Below are 20325 nucleotides of genomic sequence, written 5' to 3'. Positions count from 1 at the left end.
ATTGCTGTCAACTTCCCTCTTAGAACTGCTTTTGCTGTAGCCCGTAGGATTTGGATCATTGTGGTTTCATTTTCATTTATTTCTAGGTATTTTTCGATTTCCTCTTTGATTTCTTCAGTGATCCATTGGTTGTTTAGTAGCACATTGTCTAGCCCCCTGTGTTTGTATCTGTTTCTATGTATTAGGTAGGTCTGTCCTACGAGGCCCAGCAGCACACTTCCCCCTGGTCGGCAGAGCCATATGCTCTGGGGGTGGCCCCTGTGTGGGTCCCATGGGCCCTTCTGTTGTGGCAGGGCTGGCTACTGTGGACACACTGGTAGGCATGGCTGGCCCCTGGTCCAGTTGGTTGCTAGGCCCTGCCTAGTGCAGAGGCTGCTGGCTGCTGGTGGAACTGATCTCAGAGGAGCTGGCTGCATGGCCTGGGGAATCCCTGTCCGGGTGCTGTCCCACTGGTGAGTGGGGCTGGGTTCAGGCCCAGGTTTGCCAGAGCTGATTGTTGACCTGCCATTGGGTGGGGTTGGGGCATGTTGTGACTGGTTGCACAGTCTGGGATGACCTGGTGGTGGGTAGGGCCAGATCACAAGTGCCTGGCTTTGGGAGTACAGGGGTGCCAGGACTGGCTGGTCTGTTGTTGGGTGGAGCCAGATCCAGAGGTGACCAGCTGCGGAGCTCTGGGGGGTTCCAGGGCTAGTGCTGACCCACTGATGGGCAGATCCAGGTTTGGCTGTGGCCTGGGGGTCCTACAGCTGGTAGATGAGGCCAGATTCCAGGGCCACTGCTGGCCCACTGGTGGTTGGGTTGGATTCCGGGGAAGCTGACTGAGGAGCCTAAGATATCTTGGAGCTGGTGTCTCCCTGCTGGTGGGTAGGGCCCCAGGGACTAGTGCTGACTAGCTGGTGGACATGGCTGGGTCCTGGTGCCAATGAACTAGGGGAAGGATTCCAAAATGGCTCTTGACAGCACCCGTGTTTTCCTGGTAGAATCAACTCCCAAAGTGGCTGCTGTCAGTGCTGTGAGGATAAGTCCTAGGTGCCTTCTGCCTCTCTGGGAGGCTCTCCAAGATCAGCTACTTACTCAAGTTCCTTTCATATTACTGCTTCTACTCTGGGTCTCAACATGTGAGATTTTGTGTGTGCCCTTTAAGAGCAGAGTCTGTGTTTCTCACAGCCTTTCTGGCTCTCCTGAAAGTAAACCCTGCTGTCTTCAAAGCCAAATGTTCCATGGGCTCATGTTCCTAGGGCAGGACCCCAGGGCTGAGAAGCTCAGTGTGGGCCTCAACCCTCCTGCTCCTTGAGAAACGTGTTTGCAACTGTTCATGCCCATTAATGTTTTATCTGTATAAAGCAGATCACTTTGATCTATAGATTCAGGTCTGTCTTCAGATCCTCTCTGGCTGTTATTGTTAGTTGTTGCCTATGTTCTCTTTTTATGTGGAGAATGGCTCTGTTCTCCATACATACCATTTTTTTTTTCCTCTATAGAAGTACAAAGAAGAAAAAATGCTTCTGGAATGAACCTAATTTTTATTTTCCATCATAAATTTCTGCATTGTCAATTCTTTTTTTTTCACAATTTATAATGTGAGTTTTAAACCCACAGGAATATTTTTGTTTTATTTACATTCCTTTCTCATCTAAACCAGCTGTGCTTTGATTTCAGCCTATATCACTCCTACTCTATGTCCAATATTCTTAACATTGCAAATCATAGAATTAATTTTGATAATGTGTATCTTTTTTTTTTTTTTGTCAATCTCCCTTCTAACTGACTTAGGTGATGGAGCAGAATACAGAATTCAAATAAGGGAAAAATTTCGCATCATGTTAGATAAGAACCATTTGCTTGGGAAATGTGAAAATTTCTGTCATGAAATTGCTCAAGAAGGCCGAGAATTGTTGGAACGTTTGTTTGATGAAGATGTTGGAACTGAAGAGCAGCCACAGACGGTGGTCCTTCAAGGGGCTGCTGGAATAGGCAAAACAACTTTGGTGAGAATGATGATGTTAGATTGGGCACAGGGCAACCTCTACCAGCAGAAATTTACCTATGTTTTTTATCTCAATGCGAGAGAAATTAACCAGTTGAGAGAGAGAAGCTTTGTTCAGTTGCTGTCAAAGGACTGGCCCAGCACAGAAGGTCCCATTGAAAGGATTATGTCCCAGCCAAGTAGTCTTCTTTTTATTATTGATAGTTTTGATGAGCTGAACTTTGCCTTTGAGGAACCTGAGTTTGTGCTGTGTGCAGACTGGACCCAAGTGCACCCTGTGTCCTTCCTCATGAGTAGTTTGCTGAGAAAAGTGATGCTCCCCGAGTCATCCTTGTTGGTGACGACAAAACTCACAGCTTGGAAGAAACTAAGGCCTTTGTTGAAGAATCAGCATTCTATACAGTTACTAGGTATGTCTGAGGATGCAAGACAGGAATATATTTACCAGTTTTTTGAAGACCAGAGTTGGGCCTTGCAAGTATTCAGTTCCCTACGGAACAATGTGATGCTTTTTAACATGTGCAAAGTCCCTGCAGTGTGCTGGGTCGTTTGTAATTGTCTGGAGCAGCAAATGGAAAAGGGTGGTGATATCACGCTGACTTGCAAGACAACCACTTCTCTGTTTGCCTGCTATATCTCTAACTTGTTGACACAAGTAGATAGAAGCTTTCCTGGTTTACCCAGCCAAACCCAACTGAGGAGCCTGTGCCACTTGGCTGCCAAAGGAGTATGGACTATGACATATGTATTTTACAAGGAAAATCTCAGAAGACATGGGCTAGTGAAATCTGATGTTTCAATTTTCCTAGACACAAATATTCTTCAAAAGGACACAGAGTATGAAAACTGCTATGTGTTCACCCACTTACACATTCAGGAGTTTTTTGCAGCAATGTTCTATATGTTGCCAGGCAGTTGGAACACCAGGGATGATTCCCTTCAGTCTTTTGACAATTTGGAGCTGGTGCTTGAAAGCAGCAGTTATAAAGATCCCCATTTGCTACAGATGAAATGCTTTTTGTTTGGCCTTTTGAATGAAGATCGAATGAAACAACTGGAGGAAACTTTTAACTGTACAATGTCACTGGAGGTGAAATGGACAATACTTCAGTGGATGGAAACACTGGGAAACAGTGAACAGCTTCCATCACACCTGGTTTTTCTGGAGTTGTTTTTCCACTTGTATGAGACTCAAGATGATGTATTTGTAAGCCAGGCAATGAAATATTTCCAAAAGGTTGTCATTAATATTTATGAGGAAATCCATTTGCCTTTATCTTCATTCTGCCTGAAGCACTGCCAGTGTTTACGGACCATGAAGCTGATGGTAACTGAGGTATTTGAGAAGAAGATGTTAAGCTCAAGCTTCCCACCTGAAACTTGGTAAGTGGGTTAGGTCAGTTCCCTGGAAGTGCCCTGCAAGGGAGTGAAGGACGTAGATGTTGTCAGAAGGAGGGGATGAGTTGTTTAACTGAGGTCCCAGAGCCAGGATAACCTTTCAGCATTGTCCCACCTTGAGACAAGGAGGCCAGGCACTGAAACCCCCTGTTGACCAGTCACAGCTACTGGTGAGGAATGGGCAAAAATGCGCCTGCAGTTGCTATCTTGGCCTGAGGGCGATCCCCAGAGAAGCACTGGGCTGAGAGCTCCCAGCAACTAGGGAATGAGTGTTTCAGTTCTCAGGGAGGCAGCACAGTGCTAATGTCCATCCACTGTAATATATTCTTTTTTAAAAAATAGGGACCAGGAATTTCTTGCTGAACATAGGTCATTTGTCTGGGCTGTTTCACTTTACTGACCTCATTCACCTTCCCTATTACCTTGATATAGTTTGGCCTTTGCATGAAAGATTTAGACCTTTAACACCCATAACACTATAAGAAATAGTAGGTGCTGAAGGAATGTTTTGAAAGACTAAATGCACCTTTAGCATTTTATGCATATTATTTTACCCTCTCTCCTTTCTCAAGTTACTTTTTCTAACTCTCTTCAACTATGGTTGCAGTTCCAGATTTAATTGTTTGAGGGCTTACTATGTGATACACAGCTATATAATCACAGAATATTTAACATGTTGTCCAGGTTAATGCTGGTCAAAACCATATCTCAAATTATTTTTAAGATTATAAAACTGAGATTCAGAGAAGTTCACCCAGAAACTTAGAGTACAGTTATCAGTTATTCAAGCGCAGATCAAATAATAGCTAACATTTGCTTAACACATACCCAATATGCCTCTAAGTCCCAGTCATTTAGTCTCCAACAATCCTACGTAGATGCTATTATTTCCGTTTTACTTGTAAAAAACTAAGGTACCAAGAAGGAACATAACTTGATTGAGGTTACACATCTGATTATAGGTACTTGGTTTTCCAACTTTACCCAAGTTTTCTCGTTGCCATTACATACAAATGTATTCCTCTTATTAGAACATGCATTTCATTTCTCTTGGAACTGTGGGAGTAGGAATTGTAGGCTGGGATGCTATGGCCTTCCCTGTCCTTAGGGAGTTGTGAGTAATCACCTGCAGTCAGTTTTCTTAATGCTGACTTCATAGTTTTACTTATAGAAGACATGATTGAACCCAGAACATCAGAATGTATTTTATGCCTAATAATAAGTATTAGGAAGGAATTTTAGAAACTGTGTTGCTAGTCTTTGTGCTACTTTCCCCTCGTCTATGTTATAGTGTTATCTGATTCTAGAGTTGCCACTGCTGTGAAAATAAGAGACTGAGAATCCCGTGTTTTTTTAAGAGACATTACAGGTGACCTCAGCCTATTTTATGACATAACTACATTGTAAACCTCACAAGAGTGGGATCTCTGTCTTGTTCACCATTTTATACATAGTATGCAGTAAGCACTTGAATGTCTGAATGAAGGATTTACCACCTCAATCTCAATTTTAAGTTTTCTCAAATATAAGACCCCGAGTGATGTAGAGACCACCCCTCTGTGATGTCATTCATCCCAATTTAAGCAAGGCCTGGGGAAACCAATATTTATTGAGTAGTGAAGTGGATCACTGTATTGCATTTCCAAATATGCAGTTTTTACATAGGAATTATTTTGAATTGAAGGCATTTGAGTTCCCAGAATTCCTTACTTGCTTAAAAGCAGAGCCTTCCAAAAGATCTCAGCTTTTTAAATTAGCTTTTTAAATCCCCTCCCCAGAGTAACTCTAATCTTGTATCTGTGAAAACAGCAGTTGGAACCACACTCAGACATTATTATCACCATCATGTCTTCAGTCTCTCCTCCAAGGGGCCCATTTACCTTACCAAAAAGTCATTTGTTTTCCTATAAGTGCCCTTTCTCCCTCTGCCTTTCCTCTAGTAATTGAGGTATATAGACTCCACATTCCAACCACTCCTTTGAGTTACTCATAACTGAGTAGCAAAGGATGCTTGCTTTGACTCAGTACCATCTTCTGAGAGTTGCCTGAGCTGAAACAGATTTGTTGGTCTTTTCTTTTTCTAATCATTTAGGCAAAGGGCTGGCAGTCATGTTTTTCATTGGTGGCAAGACCTCTGTTCTGTGCTTCATACAAATGAACACTTGAGAGAAGTGATCTTGTGTCACAGCAACCTTGATGAATTAGCAATGAGGATTTTTAATCAAGAACTAAGGCACCCAAACTGTAAACTACAAAAACTACTGTAAGTCTGGTGTGAGAAAATGTAACGGAGTTATTCTACTTTCTTTCTTTATCCCACCTCCCACTCCTACTTATAAGAGGGAACCAGTAGTAAACAGAAATTAAAATCTACTGCATAAAATACTCTAAGAACACCAACTATGGAAACATCTGGAGTTGTGGGAGCATAAGTAACTTTTTCTGGGGAAAACTGCACAGAGCGTAGAAGTGGTTGACCTGGGTTTTTGAGGCTTGATTAGGAATTTTCTAGATAAAGAGGAATATAGAACTAAGGCATTCTAGGCAGGTCAACAAAGCATTTTCAAAGACAAGTTCCAGAACGTACTATTTTTTCCCCATTCAGTATAACGCACAGATGTTAAGTGTTCAGTTCACTAGGTTTTGACAGTTGCAGATGCCTTTGTAACAAATACCCAAAACAAGATAGAGTATAATTCCCTCACCTCGTGAAGTTTCCATGTAGTCTTTTCTCTATTTCTCTCACTCTGTCCTGTCCTAAAGGCAACCACTTTCTGACCTCTATGACTGTATATTAGCTTTGTCTGTTCTTGGAACTCATTTTAGATTGATTCATACAGTATGTGTTTCTTGTGTTCATCTTATTTTGTTCAACAAAATGTTTTTTGAAATTCATGTTATTGCATGTTTCAATCATTCATTTCTTTTAATTACTGATTAGCATTCCCTTGTAATGATATACTACAACTTGCTTACTCATTTTCTTGTTAATGGATCTCTGGATTGTTTCCAGTTTATGGCTGTTATGAATAAGGCTTCTATGAATATTTTGTATCAACCTTTTTTATGACATGTTCTTACCTCTTGGGCTAATACCTAGGGATGGAATTGTTAGCTCATAGATATATATTTAACTTTTTAAAAAGTTCCCAGGTAGTTCTTCAAAGTGGTTTTACCATTTTATAATCTTGCCTACATCGTGTATGCGTTCCAGCTGCTCCTCATCCTTGCTAACATTTGCTATTTGCTTTTCAAAATTTTTAGATCTTCATTTGATTTTAGATACCTTACCACTTTTTTACATTTGCTTGTTCACATCTCACTCTCTTGTCTGTTGGCTCCACCAGGAGCTGGAACTGATCCTATTTTTTTCTGTATTCAATGCCCATCAACGTGCCCAAGGCTTGATTGGTGCTCAGTAATATGTAGTGAATGCTGAACAAATAATTGAGACTTGTTGTTTCCATTAGCACTGGAGATAAGTTTTCTTTTTTCGGGAAACAGGCTTCCCTCTAAATATTTCCCTTAGAATCTTAAGTAAGTAGATGAAGTCTGGTCTTGCATATATTTATAAATGTTGTTGACATTTGCCCATATGTGATGATAGAGTAGTTTAGCCCTTTTCACTTACCTGCCCTCATCTCCCCCACAGTGTCCCTTCACTGGATGCCACCAACACAAATCTCAACATCAGCTAATACTGGGGCTTCCCAGTTGGTGCCAGTGGTAAAGAACCTGCCTGCCAAAGCAGGAGATGTAAGAGCCCTGGGTTTGATCCCTGGGTCGGGAAGATCCCCTGAAGGAGGGCATGACAACCCATTCCAGTATTCTTGCCTGGAGAATCCCATGGACAGGGGAGCCTGCTGGGCTTCAGTCCAAGGGGTCGCAAAGAGTCAGACACAACTGAGGCAACACAGCATGCAATGTCTTCTCTGGGATTAAATGGCTTCTTCTTTTAGAATGTGAGAGTCTCTTACGGTGGACACCACCATGAAGACGGCTCTCAGTCTTTCTCACCTTAGTGTCATCTTACTTACTCAAATCCCTTTTTCCTGACAAGGGGATTGTACTTTCAACTTACGTTTAGTGAGTGCATTGGGCACCTTTACTATATGATGATACCTAGCACTCTAAATGGGTATAAAGCTTTATTCTTTTGGTGTGCTTGGCTGGATGGGGGGTGAGGGCGAAGGGTGAGTTATCTGCAAAAGGGAAGGGAGATGATATCACAGAGGTTTCTGAACAGTTAGTGAGAAGTATGACCATACTGGGCATTTGGGGCCAGCAGTGGCACTAGAGGACCCAGTCTGAAGTCTGACAAAGTTAGGAGATGGAAATTTAAAAACTGGCTGATTTAACTTACTTCATATTTTGCTTTCAGCTGTCTCTCTTTCTACACCTAACAAAGCCCATGGGATGACAGGAAATATTTTGAAAAACTGTGTTTTGCTAATTATGCATATCAAAAAGTTGATATTAACTGTGAACTCACATTGGCTTATTTAAATAAAGGATTAATGTTGTGAGTTAATGTTGTAACTGCAATATTTGGAATAGCCCCAATAATATTTGATCATTGTTCCTGAGACTAAAGAGTTTAAAAAAAAAAAAAACCCTCTTCTGCTTTCCTTAGGTTACACCTTCTTTTCCTTCAAGGTTAAAAAAAAATTGAGAGTATTGGTTGTCAGGATAGAATGGACATCTAAGTCATAACCTGGTCTTTTCCCTAGGCAGCATGCTGAATCCTGGGTGGATGATCTTGACCTGGAATATGAGAAACCTGGTGTCAGATAAGAGATGGCAGAAATAGTTAGACAGTACCTAAGAGCTGGGCTTGAAAAGAAAAGGATGTTGTAATCAGGGACAGAGATGATGATGTAATCTCTCCTGTGTATTTTTTCCTCTGAAGGTTGAGATTTACTTCTTTCCCTGACGTCTGTCAGGGTATTGCTAGTTCTTTGACTCATAATCAGAATCTGATACATCTTGACCTGAAGGGGAGTGATATAGGGGATAATGGAGCGAAGTCATTATGTGACGCCTTGAAACACCCAGACTGTAAACTACAGAATCTAAGGTAAGTCATGAGTTGTGTGTGTGTGTGTTTATAATTGAGACTTTTGTCTGTCCAAATAGACTCTTAACAGCTTGGACTTGCTATTCTTTGGGCTAACTTAAATTTACTTTCCTGATACGAAATAGCAGGGATTAACAGATTCAGGCTTCTTTCCTCCTGACAGGACTTACAACTCCTCCCACCTCCCCCACAGAACTCCCTCATTGTATAGTTCTCTGTGTCTCCATCTTCTAAGTCTGGGGGGAAAAAAAAATGGGAGCAGACCCAGAATTTGTAAGTTTTTCATATTTAAATGCAGGCATGCTCACTGGATCTTTGAACTCTAGCAGAAAAGAATGCACCAACAGTGGGGTGGGGTGTGCAATGCTGTGGTGGACTAAATTTTTTTAACTTAATTTTGGATAGTGAACCCCCCTTACCTTATAATTGCAACACCAGGTCAGAAAGTTGAGGAAGAACAGTGGAGCAGCTGTCAAGGTACTTGCTAGCTTTCACACACTACTGACAGGCCTGATTGCCTTTCTTTACAAAAGTGAGAAGGTTAGCAGTCATACTTGGTCTCCACATTGTGTAACACATTTCAAGAAAGATCTTATTTTCCAAGGAAAGGCACTTAAATCAACTTCTGACAAAGTAAAAACAACCAAAAAAGAAAAACAAAAAAATCATTACAGTAAGTTTTACCTTAGAAGTTTTTGAAATCCCTAGGTTCAGTTCAGGGGAGCAAGACTGAACCTTGATACATGAGGGGCCAAGGTAAGGCTGTATTTGTGGGAAGCAAATTATAATCTCTATGTGGAAAAAAACAAGTGAAATCTGAAACAAGACCTTCTTTTTGACAACAGGCAAAAATATCATTGGGATTTTTTAAAGTCTCACCAGTTTTTACGGGATGAAATTCACAGGATATCTGGAAAGTTGTTGGTTAATTCTTGATCATGTGTAGAGTTCAGCTGTCAGCAGGTCAGCCTAGGGTATTGGTTTTACCAACTACAAGGACATTTTAGGTCATTTTGAGGAAATTTCTCCTCTATCCAAGCATAAAACATATTAGCAGCAAAGAGTTGTTAAATGGAGAGAAAGATGTTTTCTTGTAGTGGGAGCCATGGATCCAAGAAAAAGGCCTTGGCACTTGACAGATCAGCAGGACTTGATAAGATTCCTTTCATCAGTTGAGATCTGAATAAGGCATTCCACTGATTAACCTTGATGTAGGCCAATTACTAGACTTTCAAATAGAAAACCATTTCTTCAAGTCAACTATTATAGGGCTTTTGCACCAGTGCATAGAATGTTTGTAGGCAGAAGTCATCAGAGCTTTGTAAATTGTCTAACACTATATTCTGTAGGACTGGATGTTCTCCCAGTGTGGGTGGCCATTGGGGAGTAATCAGTCTCATAAACCTCCTAGGAGTTCCTAGGAACAACTCCAGTTCTGTGTTTGCTTTAGGCTTCCTGTTATGAGAGTTAGAAACAGCTTGAGTGGCCACGACTGTCTAGTTTAGGCATATATCATGCTGAGCTTAACATTTTAGAATTGCATTTTGATGTTTTACTCTGCCTGCTGAACGTAGATGATGTGGGCATCGAAAGTGTTGATAAATTAGTGGGTCTTTGCCAGTCTATTTCACTAAATATGATCCCCAGATGCTACAGGGACTTAGCAAATTTAGAAATAGAGCGTTTTAAAACGATTTAAATTGTAAAGAGACTCATATCAGCCCTTGCAAATGAACATATTGGAAAGGTACACACAATCACTAATCTTCATGTGAATATTTCACTCTGATATTTGCCAAAGGTTTTCCCCCACAAGAGGAGAAAGATCTAGTCTCCTTGTCTTATTAACTTTTTCCACATTGTGATAACAGGGTAGCTCTTAAAATATGTTGAACACATGGGAGGGGGGATCTTGGACATGCATTAACTGCCTAATTGTGCCCAGAATCCTATCTTAGTTTGCCTCTACTCTGCTGTTGTGGTTACAAGCAAGGTTAAGGGAGCAATCGTTGGTTCCACCAAACAGCCCCCTGAAGAATGCCAAAATGGCATAAATGCAAAACACCCCTTAGATCCTCAAAGATTTTGAGTTAGTGGACTAACCACATTCTAGAAAGGGAGCATCTAAAATGGTTGCTGGAAGAAACTGACTAGTTGCCAAATATAAACAGAAGGTACTTGAGTCACATATCCACAGTCTTGGCTCTATTATTAAGTAGAATAGAATACTTTATAATATTAATAGGTAGAATGCATATGGTCCAGTAGAAATGTTTGCTTTTCCAGGATTGAGGAACTTGCAATTTATTACAATTGTTTACAGTCATTAAGTGCTCAAAGCATAATGAGTCATGATAAACATGCACAGACTTTGGCCAAGTGAGAGTATACACTTTAAAACTAGAAGTTCTGCCACCACTAGGTGATACAGCAGGCAGAGTCTTGAAAACTGAACTACCGATCCTCTCTTCTCTCTTACAAAAATCTCTTTCATTCATCCGTTTTAATAAACCTTCATACGTATGTTTATACAGCTTCATAATCACCCCAAATAAGGTTTAAATGAAGTATCATTTAAACATTTAAGCCCTAACTTTTAAAATGCAAATGATATGGGATATAAGACAATTCATTGATCTGGGGGAATTATTTGATCTATAAGGGAACTGTAAGATTTTGCTACTATAATTTGAGTAATATGAACAAGAAATGGTAACAGATTATTGTAAGAGTGTAATTTATTTTCTGTCTTTGAAGTTTAATTTCTGTATATGTCTTTAGATAAGCACACATTACTAATTCTTAAAATGTTACACTACTCTGAGCCTCCAAAATCAATGAGTAGGTTTAGAAAATATATTTAATGTTAAGGATAGTATAATCACTGTTAGTAACTACAAATTTAGCAAAACAGTTTTATATCTCAAAGCTTGACCCAGATATCATGTTTATAATATTATCTGATTCCAAGATTTATAAAATTATAATTTATAAATATGTCATTTATTTAACTCATTTAAATTATACACACAGATTTGCATTTATATTCTTTTAAATATTAGCATAATAATTTGATCTGTAAGAGAACTGTAAGAGATTTAAGTTCTTTAATTTAGATTTATTGTTAAAGAAATGGAAAACCTTATGTGATCCAAAAAACCATGTGTGCATTTTTATTTTTCACTTTAGTAAAATCAGGGAGAAGTCCCATAGACATTTTAAGTCTCAAACTTTGGACCAGATTAACTTATCCCATGATTTACCTTGCTTTAGAACAGGCCCATGAAGCCTATCCCACTAATGTAAAGGTCCTTGTGAGCATCATTTCCCTGGCACCTGTGGTACATTCAGCCCCTATGTGGGTAACAGACAACTTCTGCAACCATTCTGCTTTAGCAACAACTCCATTCTGCTGTACCTTAATTTCTAGTTCATATCAGAAAACTCATCTCACACTCAGCAACAACAAGAAATAACCTGCAAATTAAACAACATGCATTTTTAGAAAAGAAAAATACACTCAGACAGCTGTTCTGAGCTCCCCAAGAGTTCACGCTCTAGGACAGCAGGTCCTCCTCACTGTGGAATGGTGGCTTTCTTGGGTGATGCCTTTTGAGTGGCAGTTTTCTTACCGTAATCCCGTAGCACAGGAGAGCTTAACTCCACTGGGCCTCAACTCATGAATGAAGATGTAGCAGCTTCCATCAGATAAAATTCTACCCTGACTACCTCTTGAACTGAGACACTTATTCTAGGAGCGTAGATTCCTTCCTCTCAGTCCCATTGCCTAAGGACCACTTTATGGACCAGTGCCCCATGACAACTCAAAAGAGCCACAGACAGCAATCAATAAGAACAGCAAAAGAATAAAAATTATAATGTGCCTACTTTAAAGGGGCTTTGGAAGTTTTCAGCCAAGGGTCTCATTTTAGTGGCAACATTAAGAGACTGGTTCTCCAGCAAGACCTAAAAGTAAGTTAGTGCATCTTCCCTGTTTTTCTGGTTCATTATTTAGGGGTTAAATATGGAGTCACAAACCTCAGCTCTCACCTTCCCTTTTGAGTCACTGGTGATTGATATTACATATTAATAAGACAGGGCCTTCAAACTCTAGAAAAAATTATGTATTTTTGTTATCATACTGTGAGATGAGAGTACTGATAAATCTTTTTTCTGATTTAACAAAATTCTTTCAATAATTGTAACATTTAGGAATTCCAAAATATCAATTTGAGTATTGAAAGAAAGATACATTATTAAACAGGGCAATCAAAATTACAGACTGAAAAGCACTCAATGGTTGTTCTCACAAGACACAGCAACAATGTGTAAAGTCCAGGTACCCTATAAGATTCCCTTGTTATGATAAAACAATAAAACACAGCAAAAATGTTCTTACAAAATATTTTCTGATTTATGATACCATCTGCTTTTCTTTGCGGATGCAAGAGAAAGAGGGATCATTTTCTTTTTATGAGGCTGATATTTCATTCATCAAGCATTAGGCGGTCCATAGCTGAAATTCTATTAATTGGCACAAATAAAAAAGTTCAAGAAACTCAAACTTACAATATGGAAAAGATAAGAGCAAAATAGGTTATGAACAAAGGGACTCTGGAGCATGTACTGTTTATATCTCCAGTCAGAAGCATTTTTTTTAACATTTCAGTACCACTTCTATTTCTTGATTCATAAAGGAGCTACATTTTGTTTCATGTCCAGCAAGTTATAGTGTCTGTTTTTAATTGGTAATTATTAGTTATTACTCTTCAGGGTTCCCCCTCATATGTATGCTTGATCAAATTCAACAGGATTACAGCATTTAAAATACCCTATGTAAAGCAATTCAGTTAGTAACCTCTGTCATATAATTTCCAGTATGTTCATTTAATCCAGGATTACAAGGGCTAGATATTTTACCTTTTGAACTCTTCTAAAACTTTCTATCATGGCAACACACATGACTGCAGCAATTATTTAGACTTAATTCTACACATTTAATTTGTAACCAGTGTGTACTGCTAGTTTTTTGGGTTTGTTTTCTTAAACTCACCCTTCTCACTGTATAAAATTTTAATTTTGATTCATTGCACCATTGGCTAGTACAATTTTAAACTAATGTTTTCATGCAGTGTGTGTGAACATTTGCCGACTTCCTAATTCTACACATTTAATTTGTAACCAGTGTGTACTGCTAGTTTTTTGGGTTTGTTTTCTTAAACTCACCCTTCTCACTGTATAAAATTTTAATTTTGATTCATTGCACCATTGGCTAGTACAATTTTAAACTAATGTTTTCATGCAGTGTGTGTGAACATTTGCCGACTTCCTAATTCTACACATTTAATTTGTAACCAGTGTGTACTGCTAGTTTTTTGGGTTTGTTTTCTTAAACTCACCCTTCTCACTGTATAAAATTTTAATTTTGATTCATTGCACCATTGGCTAGTACAATTTTAAACTAATGTTTTCATGCAGTGTGTGTGAACATTTGCCGACTTCCTTAATATCCTTGGATGGCCTTCATAGATGAATGACAGCATGTCTGGGTCTCAGGCCTCCACTCTATTCTGCACACTTTGACTTAGCTACATTACTTTCTAACATCTAGGTTTCTAAACAGAAGTCTGAGAATAATCTGCCACTTCAGCTGCACCTTCCCAGACTTTCTCACTAGTGGTCTCAGAATTTTTTAAAACTGGTTTTACATTTTGTTACTTTCGACCCTGATGCTAGGAAAGATTGAAGGCAGGAAGCGAAGGGGACGACAGTGGATGAGATGGTTGGATGGCATCACTGACTCAATGGACCTGAGTTTGAGCAGGCTCCAGGAGTTGGTGATAGACAGGCAAGCCTGGCATGCTTTAGTCCATAGGGTTCTCAAAGAGTCGGTCACAACAGAGCGACTGAGCAACTGAACTGAACTTTTGAACTGCTGGAAACGTTTGTTTTTTTCCTGTCAGAAATTATTTCTTTAAATTAGTTTTTTAAAATGACTTCAGGGCTCACTCTGTTGTATGTGCTGTCTCTGTGTCTCCTTTTTCAGACCATCTGATAGTCAATGGTTGTAGCTTTCTTCCTATATAATTCTTACTTTTGTAAGAATTACTTTTGTCCTCATAATCTTTTACCCTCTTCCTTCTAGGGGAGTTTCTTAGATTTAGTTATGTTGAGTTTGCTCTATTGTGTCAAATACAGATTTCAGTTCTGTTTTTTGTTTTTCCTTTGTATTTGTTTTTTTTGGTTGATTGAACCCATGTGAAGCATTCTCACTTCTGATGTGCTATTCTGCATTGTTCTATACATTTAAAATGTAAAAGAAGCCTTTCTAAACATTTTCTTCTGTTTCCTAGTTATTTATACATGTGCTTATTTTCTGTCCCTTAGTGTAATGTATCTTTTTCTGTTAAGCTTTAATATTTTATTCACAGATCCCATAATATTGGACTCTCTTTTCTGTCTGGAAGAGCTCTATCCATACATAGTTTATAAGACTTCCCTTGTTTCCCTAACTGCCTGGTTGGCTGCTGATATAATATCTTTTTGCATTAATCTACTCAGGATCCCATAATAAAGTACCCAAAATAGCACAGACTGGCGAGCTTAGAAAACACAAGTTTATTTATTACAGTTCTGGAAGCTGGAAGGTCGAGATCAAATGCTGGCAGAGTTGGTTTCTGGTGAGGCCTCTCTCCCTTGCTTACAGATGGCTGCCTTCTTGTTTTGTCTTCACATGGCCTTTCTGGACATGGATTCCCTCCTGGTGTCTCTTCCTCCTTTTGTGAGGAACCGGTTCTATTGAATTAGGGAGTCTACTCCTATGACCTCATTAACCTTGATTACCTCCTTAAAGGCCCCATCACCAAATACTGTCACACTGGACAAGGAACATACAAATTGGGGGAGTGCAATTCAGTCCATAACAACTTTTCAGAACAAGCTGAGGTTTTTCAGCTTTAGGTCATGTTCTAGGTTACTAAGGACTAATTCTGGACTGAGGAGGGAGCTTCTCCTGTTCCTAACTTTCTGTACCCTGATTTTGATGTAGAGATCCAATTCTCAAGGGACTCAAGTTGATAAGTCCTTGATTAAAGGGAATAAGTGGAACAAGTCCAAGTTCCAGGAATGCTACTGCCTGACTCTGCTTACAAATAGCTGATATTACTCTCAGGCATGTTTAAAGCCCAAGTGGTATCTAAACATGAGTCTTTAAAAATAAGTGCTCTACATGCACTTCTTATTTTGTTATTATTTCCCTTCCTCTTTTATTTTTAGAAATACTTAATTTTATTTCTAATTGACTTCTTGTTTTAACTGTTAAGGACAGAGTTACTCAGAAAACACAGGTTGGTTGCCATGAATAAATGAAATCTTGACAGTAGTTTATGGTTGTTTCAGCTTTCGCCCCTGGTTTCCTGCCCTGGTTTCCTCAGTTCTGTTTCAAAGGTCAAAGCGTGCAAGGATACAGCCATCCTTCAGTCCACCTTCTTCATGTTGTTGTTAAAAGAAATTCCTCCCAGATTAAAAAAAAAAAACAGATTATTATTTAAAAACACTTTTTTGAATGCTTTCATACATATTTTGTAGGAAACTGGGGAGGTAGGGATGGGAGAGACACACTTCCTACCCGTCTGTCAGAGCCCTGTGCTTTAGATAAATCACTCTCATTCTTTGTAGGGAAGCTGGGTTTTCAGAACAAGTCCCAAAGACCGGGAAACAACACCTGAGTGAGTTGGGATTATTATTCTTTTCTAAGGAGTGGTCATTTCTGTTTTTCTGTATCGTTTTCCAGCTTGGAATCCTGCGACCTAACTACAGTTTGTTGTCTGAATATCTCTAAGGCTCTCGTGAGAAGCCAGAGCCTGTTATCTCTGAATCTGTCAACTAATAATCTATTGGATGATGGAGTGAAGCTGTTGTGTGAGGGCTTAATGCATCCAAACTGTAACCTGGAGAAACTGTCGTGAGTCTTTCTGTACTGTTTTCTACAGAGACATTTTGTTCAGTTTTTTTTGTAACTTATAATTATGAACTGAGTCGGAAAACTGGGTCTTGACATTAATTGACTCATTTGTCAATCCTGGATGACCTCTCCCTTCTACCTCCTTCCACCTTTCACTTGACTTTTAGACGTTTCTTTTTGTTTATGATAGACATCTTATTTTCATTCTTTTTCAGGCTTCTTCTCTGTTCTCTTGTATTTTGTTTCACCATACCTTGTCCATGGCTGCAATTGAATTCATGATTTAAGTAGATTTGATGAGGTTGCTTCTATAGTAGAGATGTAGGGGTTGTTAGTACCAGCTAACTTCTCTCTGAAAGGGGAGAGCAGCATGCACTTGGGGACTTGACTGACCCCTCCTCATCTGTGTTTCTGCTTCAGCTTAGAAAGCTGTGGCCTCACAGTAGCTGGTTGTGAGGATCTGTCCTTGGTTCTCATCAGCAACAAAAGGCTGACACATTTATGCTTGGCGGACAACATCTTGGGAGATGGTGGAGTAAAGCTTATGAGTGAGGCCTTGAAACATCCACATTGCATTCTACAGAGCCTAGTGTAAGTGTCTACTAGTTTTTAAAATATATATATATATATATTTATTGTTATTTACTTGGCCGTGCTGGGTCTTAGTTGTGACATTCAGGATCTTCGATCCTCTTTGCAGCATATGAACTCTTAGTTGCAGCTTGTGGGATCTAGTTCCCTGACCAGGGATCAAACCCAGGCTCCCTGCGTTGGGAGTGCAGAGTCTTAGCCACTGGACCACTAGGGAAGTCCTACTGTCTACTAGTTTTCATCATTCCCATGTAATATACATTTTGAAATATATTTAAACTAGGAAAATATTATGGATATATTATGTCCCTTGCTTTTTCCCTGTTGTCTACAGTGATGAAGATGATGAGGGTGATGATATTAATTGCCATTTATTGTGACCCTACTCTGTGCTGAGCCCTGTGCAAAATTTGTTTAACCTGCCCAGAAGTACCCGTTGATGTCAAATTGGTCACCTGAGTTCTAAGTGCCTCACTGAATAGTGAGGATTGTGAGGCTTAGAAAGGTTATGCAACTTGCATAATGCTTACAAGAAAATGATGTATTTAGAATTAAAGTCCACCCATCCAGCTCTATATTCTAGGCTCCAAACAGTTAAATATCTATCACTATCATTAAACAAAGACAGTATTCCATGGTATGGCTGGGTTATGATGTGACTATACTGTTCATTGCTGTTAGGTAATGTGAGAAGTATGTGAGTTCGTGTTGCTGCATAGGATGAGAAGACAACATTTCAAAACAATGATTTTGTTTGATTTTTGGTCGGCTCACAAGGCACCCACTTATCGAGCTTTTTCACCTTTCCAATTTGCTTCAAATGCTGCATGACCATAGAATGGTCAACATTGAGTTCTTGGGCAACTTCTCATGTAGTTGTAAGAGGATCAGCTTTGATGATGGCCAGCCACTATGCTCCTCATCTTCAAAGCTCTTGTCGCCTTTGCACAAACTTCTTGAGCCACCACTGCACTGTACATTCATTAGCAGTTCCTGGACCAAATGTGTTGTTGATGTTGTGAGTTGTCCCCACTGCTTTATGATCCATTTTGAACTTAAATAAGAAAATTGCTCGAATTTACTTTTTGTCTAACATCAATTCCATATTCTAAAATAAATATAAAATAACCAGCAATTAATAAGTCATTAGCAAAAAAACATAAAGTGAGAAATGCACATTAAAATGATGTGTAACATAATCACATTTATTTAAGAACATATTCCAATATCAAATGGCAAATTTCAACAATGCAAAACCTGCAATTACTTTTGCACCAACCTATACAAGATTCTTTATCAATATTAATTAGTTGAAAATAACTTTAAAAATGATTTGTGTTGAACATCTTTTCAAATTTTTTGGTTTTTACTATTCTAGAAATTTCCTCTTCCTAGGCTCAGCTTTCCCCTGAATTTTTTGTTATATTTATTATGGTTATTAATGTCACATATACATTATCACTATTATTTTTATATATTATAAATAACTTACCTGTTGTATTTCTAACTTTCTTTATGGTTATTTTTAGAATATAGAAGTTTAAAACTTTCGTGAAGTTGAATTATCTTCCCCTTCATGACTTAATAGAATTGTTTAATACATTAAAAAATAAACCACTTCTGTCATCTTTTTCATACTCATTATGGCTTGTGAAAGTCAGCCTGCCAGGCTCCTCTGTCCATGGAATTCTTCAGGCCAAAATGCTGGAGTGGGTAGCCATTCTCTTCTCTGGGGAATCTTCCCAACCCAAGGATCGAACACAGGTCTCCCACATTGCAGGTGGATTCTTTACCATTTGAGCCATCATGGCTTAATTTTTAACATTTATTCCAAATTAATTTTGTCATAAGATTTAAATTTACTTTGCCTTACATATTAAGGGACATTAAATGTCCCCTACATAAAGGACATTAAATGTCCCTAAATCATTTATGGCATAATGTATCTTTTCCCTTCTGATTGGAAATGTCACATTTAATATGTACAGAAAGTCCTCATTTAATTATGATTCCTCCCATTCTACTCCGTGTGCCTGCTCCTCTGCTCCACAGAGCTACTTCTGCAATAGGATACTATATTTATGCACAATGTAGAAGTTGGCATGGTCTTTTTAGTAAGAAAATTTCTGAAGAACAAGAATCCAGTTTGAAGCCAAATTTGGCACAGACCTAAGGATCCCAAGTGAGACAGCCAAAGAGGCAATGAGGAAGGAGGGTATTTGATCTGAGATAGATGGAGGGTTGGCAAGAAGATAGGGGATTAGAAACCTCTTCAAAGATGTACAAATCTAAGTAGTAGAGCAGTGATTCCATCGTTCCTCACATTGTCCTTCCCACAGGCTGAGGCGCTGCCATTTCACTTCACTCAGCAGTGAATCTCTCTCAACCTCTCTCCTGCACAACAAGAGCCTGACGCATCTGGATCTGGGGTCAAACTGCCTACAAGATGATGGAGTAAAGCTTCTGTGTGACGCCTTTCGGCATCCGAGTTGCAATCTTCAGAACCTGGAGTAGGTGTTCTGTGAGCTTACTTTTGTGTAGCTTTAAGTACTGTGAGGGCAGGGGAGATGGAAAAAGAAAGTCTGAGAGCAGAGCATCTGTCAGAGAAGAAAGCACAGCTAACTCTCTCTCATTCTGCATGAGAAAAGCTGGAGGAGTCTATTCATCAGATTTTTGTTAAACAATTACTGCAGTAATTACAGTCAACTTCCCTCATTCCCTCCGTTAAGGAGGGTCAGAGACGTCAGGTTGAACTGCATGTAGCCATTTCGTTTTTGCCTTGGTTGTGCTTCAGGGAGCCTGTTGTATGTCTCCTACCTAAATCCAGGAAGCTGAATTGTGCTTTACTAGTTTTTCTTTCTTAAACTCGGGTTTATACTTAGGTCAACTTTGAAAGAAACTGGGAATGAAGTTTTTAAGAATATCCAAGAATCCAATCATTCTTAAGCAGCAACCATTTTTAATTCCATTATAGTCTGTCTTACTCTGGGAGTGGGTACACAAACATTTGCGTTGTATGTGTATGTATAATTGTGATTACATGACTTTGAGGTTTCCTTTTTACATGATAGTATTTCAGATAAATGTAGTATTTCATTTAAATACCTACATATAATTATCTATTTATTTTAATGGCTACATAATACATAGTGTTTCATTAGGTAAATATTGTGGCTCAAGTGAAGCAAGATAAGAGATGTCACTTAGAAATCTCACTTTCCCACTAGGGCCTCCCATGGGACTAGTAGCCTGGGTAAGTCATTAAGGGTCTAAGCCCAACACTGTTTTCCTAGAACTATAAACTGAAGA

At 39.1% G+C, this 20325-nt stretch overlaps 1 protein-coding gene across 1 annotated transcript in view; it reads left to right on the top strand.

The window, feature by feature from the left end:
• The window catches only part of NLRP14 (NLR family pyrin domain containing 14), a 35390-nt gene that overhangs the window by 4076 nt on the left and 10989 nt on the right, over nucleotides 1-20325 (top strand). Inside the window, exons 3-8 of the mRNA XM_061134855.1 lie at nucleotides 1774-3370; nucleotides 5484-5648; nucleotides 8295-8462; nucleotides 16255-16425; nucleotides 16846-17016; nucleotides 19356-19526. Of these exons, the coding sequence (XP_060990838.1) occupies nucleotides 1774-3370; nucleotides 5484-5648; nucleotides 8295-8462; nucleotides 16255-16425; nucleotides 16846-17016; nucleotides 19356-19526 (2443 nt within the window). The remainder of the gene's footprint in view (nucleotides 1-1773; nucleotides 3371-5483; nucleotides 5649-8294; nucleotides 8463-16254; nucleotides 16426-16845; nucleotides 17017-19355; nucleotides 19527-20325) is intronic.

Source organism: Dama dama, chromosome 1, assembly GCF_033118175.1.
Source record: "Dama dama isolate Ldn47 chromosome 1, ASM3311817v1, whole genome shotgun sequence".
NCBI lineage: Eukaryota > Metazoa > Chordata > Mammalia > Artiodactyla > Cervidae > Dama > Dama dama.
Note: the sequence above shows the minus strand (reverse complement) of the source record. Positions and strands in the feature narration are given on the sequence as shown.